We start from the raw sequence: 9,202 nt of genomic DNA, 5'->3' as shown, positions 1-9,202 counted from the left end.
GTTGCTTTTGAAAAACCTGTCCTGGGTCCTCTACATAGAAATCAGTCCACACGCTGTTATAGGCAACGGAGAAAGTCAGGGAGGTATCAGTTTTAACGTTAGGTTACAAGACATTGACAATAGAAAATAGTTCATACAAAAACTAAACTTGCAGTTATTCCCAAAGAAAATGGCAATAACAGAAACACAGTGTCTCTATGGGCAAGACGGCTGAGGCTTTGATTTTCAGGAAGTTAAATTACTGATAACCTTTTTTCATTTTTTTTTTTTTCTCAACAAAGTTGTCACGAGTTGGGTACAAATTCTGCATCTAACTTTCTTTTATCAGTGTTTCAGAAACAATTTAATCCATCCAGATTTATAGAAAAATACTTAAAAATACATAAAATTCAAAAGCATATAAAAGAAGAGACTATATCACAGTGAAATGGCAACCACACCAGTCTACTTAGTAGGACAAAAACAAAATGAGAAAATCAGTGACCAGGATCGTTCTATCCGTATGGGACATGAATTGTGCTAATGACAAATAATTAAAGGCATTCCAACACATTTACAACATCTATAAAAATGTTAGGATTTATGAGCACGAAGAGAGCACTGACCATCAAAATGAGGGATGAACTATCTTTGTATATTTTCTAAAAACTTGTAGTGATCAGAATTGTGATCTATTGTTTCGGGTGGATTGAACCTGAGTGGATTACCTTCTGCTGCTGCTCCCTCACATGGCTCACGTTTGCCCTCTTGAGGAAAAAAAAAGGAACATTTAATTTGCATGTTTCGGACGGATCTGTTACCTCAAAATAGACATAAAGTCTTCTTCTAGACTTCGTTGGGAAAATGATGAAGTTTGAAATAAAATGATGTTTAATGAACATTACAGAAAGACTTTGTGGACTAGACAGCTACTGGATGGACAAGTGCTGGAGCTGCCACTGGTGGAGCAGGAGGAGAGGCTTTGCCTTTGTAGCCCAGCGACAGGATGTGTTTCTGCAGGTGTGTGATCCACCGCTCCTGAACAGACTGAGGTCCATGAAATACTTCTTCACAGAACCTGAACAGCAGCACAGAGAGGGGGGGGGGGGGGGGGGGGGGGGGGTATAATCTTAACTGCATAATAAGGTACAACAACTTCTTGATAAGGTAATTTAACAACAGAGCTTCAATGTTGCTAGTATATCCCCATGTATAATTTTAAATGTAAGCCTTAATTTTAAATGTGAAGCTCAAAGAAACGTGTGAACGTCATCAGCCCATCGACAGTGGGTCTGTGGGTCTGTGTGTGTGCGAGCGGGCGGGCGCGCGTGCGTGCGTGCAGTTGAATGGACCTCCTGTAAGCTTTGAACCGTCACATTTACCCTTGGCTTATTGAACAGCTCTTTTGCATATTCAGTGCAGAGCCAGAGGGAAGAAGGGGAAGAGGATGAAAAAGATTAACATTTGGGCCACCAAAAACGTTTTTGTGTGTGTGTGTGTGTATGTGTATATATAAAAAACAGATTTTCCTTTTTTGTAAACAGCAATAATAAATATGTTTACTATTGCTGTTTACTAGTTATTTTCTTATTAAGTATTTCTTATCCGATAACTTGATTAACCAATCCAATATTTGGTAGAATACTCAATTACTAACTCAATTACCCACATTTTCTGTCACTTTTCTACTGACTACTAATTAATAATATCAAAAATGTTATAGTAAAAATCTGTTTTTATTACTTAACAACGCAAGCTGCTGAAAATTGGTCTATTACCCTAAACACTATTAGTCAGTGAATCCAAAGGCAAAATGGTTATTTATATTTTGTATTTCATAAACTGACCTGCACTGAAGGGAGTAGACTTTGCCCACCAGTTTGACCAGCGGTGTTAGCGGAGGCTTTGGCAGCATAGCGGGGATGCTGCCAGACCGTGATGGCTGCTGGGGATTGGCGTCCTGATTTTCTTCCCCTGAAGGCACAACATGTTTTGGTGGATGGACCCCTGAAACCACACAGAAAGGAAATAGAGTAACGGAACAGAAACAAATCCAAATGTATTTTTGTCAATTACAGTAAATCCGTTTCCAGCCATTTTCATCTCTCACCCCTTGGGAAGCGCACACTGGGGGTGCCGTGGGCTGCAATAGTCCGTATGTGGCTGTGAGAGTGTCTGGATGAGCTGGCAGTTACACCCAAGTTCTCTCTGCCCACTGATGGCTTCAGGCTGCTGCCCGAGACAGAGTCAGAGTCTGTGGACCGAGAGGGTGACACGGCACCTCTCTGGGACTGAAGGAAAATGAATATAGAGTAAATTAAGATTGGCATTGCTTAATACATTGTCTGTGTATCCAAATCTGAATAGAAAGTATTTTAAGCATATATTAGGGCACAGCCCACCTTCTTGATATAAAGGTCTCCCATACGATAGCGTCTGGTTATAGCTGCAACCTTGGCTGGGTCCCTCCGGATCAAATCACTGAGGAGTTCGATTGGCGAACTAGCTCCATCTGCCTTCCATTCAATAATTCCCAGCTGTCGGAGGTGGGCCCGAGCGTGACTGGCCAGAGCCTTGCGGTTTTCAAACTCAAATCCACAAAGCTCACAGGATGCGTCTGACACAAAGATGAGAGATTTTGGAACAAGGATCAGAATCTACATTACCAATGACAGATTAGATATATATTACCAGTTCAAGTGAGTTCCAGGAATAGCTTTACGCACTGAACAAATTACATTTAACCATGTATCCAGCTAATTTAAATAGCTCACGTTACAGTATTGTGTGAACAGTTCATTTTATATTTTATGTGGCGTTTTCTTTTGCAGGGTGCAAATGTTTCTACGAAAACAAGTTCCTTCCCATGATTGCTTTGCAGAGCCACCGTCAATGCATACAGAACTTAGTGCTGCCCAAAGTATTGTGATTAGTTCAAAAGAAATGCAAACAACCCAGACACTTTTCCTTAAAATTATCTGTGGTGTAGCCAGACCTTACTTATATGTAATTGTTTGCATGTCTGTGTGCTGCTGTGCATCCCTGTGTAACAAGCATAGAGGCAAAGCATAGGCACATTTTACTTATGCGCTGTTAAAAATAACATCGAAATGCTGTGCTATTGACTTTAGACCAGGTTTTTGTTGGTCAATGGTGCGATCCCTTCCCTCTGCCTCAAGATAGCAATACACCAAGAATGCACCAGAACACACCTCCCTGTAAGACCAGCACATGCAAAGGCGCAAAGATGGGCTCAGGTGCATTTGCTACATAAACAGCGCAGGCGCTAGACAGGAAATGAATACCTGCATCAGTCTTTGCTCTAGCAAAGACACATGTGTTGGGCTTTCGCTAAGTTGCGCCGGGCGCAAGATTGCGCCCTATTTCTCACCTAACAGAACGTTTGTGCATGCAGGTAGAATCAGTTAAGAGTATCAGCAGAGCAATGCCAATACTGCGGTTCTCCTGTTGAGGAGAAAGTCAAATGCTAGCCTTACTGAAAATGCAGCATGTGTTGAGGCAGCATTGCATTGTGGGATGTGTCTCATGAAAAGACACTGCATAGAAAAGAGGCTATTCTAATAAATTCCCTATCCTGTCTGTGTTCAGATCCATTTGTTCCCACTGAAGATTATCTGGCCACTGGAGTTTTTAACAAATGTAACTAAACAATAGTACCTAGTCTGTTGTGGAGGACTATTTTCAGCTACAGATCAACACACATTTGGTGTGTGAATTTATGGCACCAGGGCAGTTTATGTAGGATTGACTCAGTGTCCTTGTTCATCTTCGTTAGAGTACATCAATGTGGCTCACTATCACAAAACAACATGGTTGTTAAAGTGACATAATTAGCCTGTGGTGTTAATGTCTAACCGGGGTGGGCGGCTCCACTTTTGCCAGGGGGGGATTTCTCTTTCATGGAATAATCAATAGGTGAGGTGGAAGGGTTGGTGGCTGGTTCCCCTGACCGGAGGCTGTCCAGGAACCTTCTGGAGCCTGGAGGGGTCCACGTGCCTTTGCCTGATGACCCAGTGGCCACAGACACTTTCTTGCCTTCTTCACCATGAATCATGACCTCTTTGAGGAGATCAATCGGTGATGTTTTGATCGACCAGCTGAGGCCGAGCTGGCGCAGATGGGCACGGGCATGGCATGACAGGGCTTTGCGTGTCTCAAACAGCTGGCCACAGAAATCACAAAGAACTGTTGGCGTGGATTGTACATCTGTGGAGGACACTAAGAAATGGGGGAAGTGAAATAAAGGGGATGAATACACAATATCTACTGTATAACAAACAAATTAATACATGGAAAATATATAGGGTATATCACAGCTGCTGAGAGTATGAATCAAAAATTCAATTGGATCATGTCATAACATGATATGGTACCAAAAAACTAGCATAACTAATTCAGAATAATGACTGTCTGTTAGAGCCCGACCGATATATCGGGGGGCTGATATTATCGGCCGATATTAGACATTTCCCAATCTCTGTATTATTATCGGTGTCTGCATTTATAATGGCCGATAAAAAAAAATTAATTCTTTCATCAGAATCATTTATAATGACAAATAATGAATTCTGATAAATGAATATTTTAAAAATAAAAACAGACGGTCAACCATGTTTTGAGTGCTGCATAGTTTGTCCACCAGAGGGCGCTTTACAGCATCCCTGTTGGCAACACTGATTATTTTTTTGTTAATGTGTTTTTGTTCAAAGGACTTTCATATCTTTCATATCTTTAGTTTGTATTTTTACACATTTTACTTATCAGAACTTTAATATATGTTGATGTTCCTCTGTTCTGTTGTGACAATAAAACAAATTATTATATTATTTTAGTGAGAACTCATAAATAACTACAAATAACTAACGTTAGGGAAATATGTTTATGTTTTTAATATATATTGGCCAATATATCATATCAGTATCGGCCTTAAAAATCCTTTATCAATCGGGCTCCACTGTCTGTTTTACCTGCATTAACAGGCTTTGGAGCAGCAGTGGACTTCTCCGTGGGAGAGTTGCTGTTATTGCTGGATCCCTTCGGCTGAACAGACACCTCAATCTCCAAAGGCTCAGGCTTAGGCTTCCTATGAAGGGGGTCCACTGCTAGCCGAAAGCCTTTCTTAGCCTTTGGGGCCCTGTTAACAGGAGACCGGGTGTATTTTGCAGGGCTTGAGGAGAGCGATGTGGAGGCAAACGGGGCTGGGGATAGTGCTGCAGATGATTTGGGAGAGTGTGTGGCTTCTAGCATGCCACTGCTGACCAGTTCCTGGACTGTGTCAATTGCAGAGATTTTCCCCTGCAGGTCAACCACTCCAATCTGACGCAGGTGAGCACGTGCATGGATGGCCAGGCCTTTACGATTCTCAAACTCCTCCCCGCACAGAATACAGGTAAAGTCCTCTGACGATTTAGGCTGCTTGCTGGGTGGAGAAACAAGTGGAGAGGATTGATTGGAAGGTCGTTTAGAGGAGGATCTAGGGGGATCTTTTGAGGTGAGCTCCTCTTGTTTCGCGCTGCTGATGGGCTTAAGGTCCTCCTCCTCCATGATCTTGTAAAGCAAATCAATCGGGCTGCCCTTAATGTCGCTGTCAGGGATTCCAATCTGGCGCAGATGGTCCCGAGCATGACCGGACAGGCCTTTGCGTGTCCCGTACCAGCAGCCACAAAGTTGGCACACATGGACCTCATTGTTAGTGTCTGAAGCTGCAAAAATGAAGAAAACGATGAGGAATTCAGTCTCAATGAGACAATGCTGTCATGCTAACTTTATTAAAACAAATGGTAAATGAATAACTACCTGCTATCAGTGGTCATATAATCACATAAGGTACCTGGGTGTTTAAGCTCCATCTTGCACACACAGCTACTCCCCTACATCCAACATTTCTTTAAAACATTTATTCAGAATTCAGCCGTACCTAAGGTGATGGGGGCGTCAGTTACCAGCGGTGCCCACATTGGCTTGACTGTGGTTTTGTGGCTTGATGATGAGCTGCTGCCTTCACTTGTTCTAGACTCTCCCAGCCTAAGACCAGAGGGGGGCGAGTGGAGGAGAGCAATTGGTGACTCTTTCAGTCTGGCTGGAGATTCCTGTTGATGCATCTTTTGCGGAGTTGTCATGACTCTACTCTCTGCTTTTAAGAAGTCACTCCTGGCCTCTGGTGCTGAACTTGTCCTGGACTCCTGCTGCGATGTTTTTTTGAAAGGGGCTGTCCCAGGTACAGAGGAGTCTGCTTTGAAATCAAGGAGAGAATCACCTCTCTCCTGGATGAGCTGGTAGAGGAGTTCAATGGGAGCACCGCTGCTTTCTGATGATGTCACACCGAGCTGCCGTAGATGGAGGCGGGCGTGGCTGGAGAGCCCTCGCCGTGTCTCAAAGTACGTACCACAGACCTCACATATGACTGGCTGCGGGGTTGCTGTGGGGAAGTCCAGATGGGAAATTTTCATTACAGAATTAAATATGAGATCTTCAGGCAGTGTCTCTAACCAAGAAAAAGAACAAACCTGAAGCTTGTTTATGAGCTGATTAAGTTATTGCCACTTAACAGACTTGACAACCTTTACATGTGTCAAGATTTGACAACAATAGGAGTTGCAATGAACACAAATTAATAGCAATGCACCAATACAACTTTCCACTCCCGATAAAAACTCAAGATACCTAAACTCAGGTTATCTGCTGATAAAGAGTACCGATCAAATACCAGTTCTCTCTTTTTCCAAAATGTTAAATCTGTAGCACATCTGTATCACGCTACAAGAAACTTGGGGTCAAAGTTCTGTAAAGGCCAGAGACTGCTGTGGCACTAAAAACTGAGGCGTTGGCCACCAATGATTGAATGTATGTGATAGCAGAACCAACCTCTATAAAGAATTAACTTAAAATGATACTACGATCGAGGTCTACTCATTCTGATGACCAATGAACTTAAACAAACAAGCTCAGGCTCTTGTAACAATGTAACCTAAGAAATAATGTAATTATTGGTAGCTTATTCATAACAATGCCTCCTACCTGGTGAATCCATGAGTGCTGATAATGTTTGGGGGGTTATTTTGTGGAATGAGAAAGTTGACTCTGGGGATCCTGGGTACACGGATGGAAAAGGATTATATGAATTAAGAATATCAATTAATTAAGGTACGGTGCTAAAAGGTGATGACAAGAACTTACAGATCATGGATTTTGCTTCCAACATGCTAAATGAAAGTGTAACTTCCCTGCTATAGCCAGACTCGATTGTGGGTAACCCTTTTGAACACTAAGTCAACCCTGGTTGAGCCTTGGGTGTGAAAGGTGAACACAAATGTAGGACTTCCATACCAAACAACCCCATGACGTCACACGGTACTCTAGGACAAGATGGAGTGACACCTTTGAAAAATGTGACTTAGATGACTTATTATTTTAATATAGTTTTACTGACAGTGTTATACCTTTACTTTTTTAGATAGGGAATCCATCTTGTAAATTATGCTAGCTAGCTACATCTGTGTTGTATGCTCTCTTTAAAGCTGTGGAATGTAACTTGTAACATTATTTATTGTAGAGAAACGTCCCCATTTCTAATTGTATTGTTCGCATTTTAACATATCTTTGAGCAAAACGCAATAGACTACTTATAAAACTACAGGCGGAGGCTGGAGCGTCATGTTAGTTAAAGCCATGGATATACGGGGTAATGCCACAAAATCTGTTGCACCCTTTGTTTTGCTTCTGAAGCATGCTAACGTTAGCTGCATGCTAGCTCAAATTAAATGTCAATTTGAGCGAAACAGCGACTAGCTACACATCCTAAGCCCTGGACTAGAAGCCAAACGTCAATAATAAATTATAGACAAAAGTGAATTTACCTAAAAGCTCGAGCAAACCGCCTCAGTAGGCTACATCAGTTTTAGTCGCTGATAAGCTTAGCGGAAGAAGCTGTCCAAACATTCCTGATGCGGTAGGTTTTCAAAATAAAAGCACTGGGGCTATGCCTTTACAGCCATTACAGTCTTCATCATAAAAATACCTTTAAGGGATATGCCAACAGAGCTTCAGGTGACCAAATATGACCTCTTTGGACAATTTACAAATAAAAAGGCAGGAGGGTTAATCATTCCACTGCATATTTGGCATTAATACTTTTTGCTTCAGTGACTACAACTCACTGAAAAAATCCAAGATTCAAAATCCATTTATTAATCGCACAACGTAGGAATACACAATGTTCACAATGAGTAAGAGCATGACCTAGCAGGCGCATTAAGTGAAGATGTTCTAAACATTTTATTGTTTGGTTTATAAATTTCAATTGTTTTTTCCTCCCTAAAAAAGATCAGATCAAGTAAAGTTGCAAGACAAATGTATAGTGACATATTTAGGAAACTATTGTTTTGATTAATCTCCCCTTTGTTCCGCTCTAAACGTTAATTTTATTTTCTCTAACCTTTTTGCTTTTGACCTGTGTGTTTTATATATATATATATGTTTTAAGTAGCTCCCTCTTTTTGGTTTGTTCTTTGTTTCTTTTACTCAGGTAATTCTTTCTTGTACATGGACAACATTTGTATCAAATATACGTGCATGTATATTCTTTCCCCAACGAGAGTTTTGTATGTAGTTGTTTTTGTCACTAAAAAATAAATAAATAAAAAATAAATGATCTAGCAGGGCCAAGGGGCCTTCCTATGAATCCTTTGAATGTGTTCAAATCTACTACACTGAACTACACTGCCATCAAGTGGACTGTTCCAAAAACACATCACTCATCTGTTATGCGCCTCAGTGGAAAATAATGTAAATGTTTAAAAGCTGAAAGACAGGAAAGGAGGGGTTGAGGAAAGAATAAAGGGAAAGCTAAATGTTTTAGAAGAAGATGTTATGCATTTATTATTGAAACAGCTTTTGAAATCCAAAAGACAAAGGGATTAAAAAACCATTGCACTACTAAACAAAATATTTCTAGTCATAACTCTCATACAAAATGTACAAAATGTTTGTTTAAGATGTCATTATCATCATAACAGGCCTTAAAACGATTTTGGTTACAGATATACAAGAACTTACCGGGACGCCATTTTAATGATTGTTTCATGTAGTTTAAAGGAAAACTATTCAAACAACCCAACAGCTTGCATTGGAAAGATTAGCAAAATGAATGAATAGGCACTCATACTGGTTGCGCCATTTTCTGAAAAGACATAAATAGTGGGAC

The 9,202-nt window shown here is 40.9% G+C and overlaps 1 protein-coding gene across 2 annotated transcripts; it reads right to left on the bottom strand.

Moving 5' to 3' along the window:
- Nucleotides 1–272: 272 nt before the first annotated feature.
- wiza (WIZ zinc finger a) lies at nucleotides 273–7,946 on the bottom strand. Of its 2 annotated transcripts, none has more exons than XM_032527359.1 (9): nucleotides 7,857–7,946; nucleotides 7,018–7,089; nucleotides 5,918–6,418; nucleotides 4,968–5,702; nucleotides 3,856–4,218; nucleotides 2,382–2,596; nucleotides 2,090–2,270; nucleotides 1,827–1,986; nucleotides 273–1,057 (listed from the first exon to the last, which is right to left on the bottom strand). In XM_032527359.1, the coding sequence occupies exons 2-9, from the start codon at nucleotides 7,028–7,030 to the stop codon at nucleotides 901–903; spliced, it is 2,325 nt and encodes a 774-aa protein (XP_032383250.1). In that variant the 5' UTR covers nucleotides 7,031–7,089; nucleotides 7,857–7,946; the 3' UTR covers nucleotides 273–900. The 2 variants fall into 2 exon arrangements, with proteins under 2 accessions (XP_032383250.1, XP_032383241.1); XM_032527350.1 differs by having other exon boundaries at nucleotides 5,918–6,484; nucleotides 7,857–7,923.
- Nucleotides 7,947–9,202: the final 1,256 nt, after the last annotated feature.

The sequence above is a fragment of the Etheostoma spectabile genome, chromosome 2, assembly GCF_008692095.1.
Source record: "Etheostoma spectabile isolate EspeVRDwgs_2016 chromosome 2, UIUC_Espe_1.0, whole genome shotgun sequence".
Taxonomy (NCBI): Eukaryota; Metazoa; Chordata; class Actinopteri; order Perciformes; family Percidae; genus Etheostoma; species Etheostoma spectabile.
Note: the sequence above shows the minus strand (reverse complement) of the source record. Positions and strands in the feature narration are given on the sequence as shown.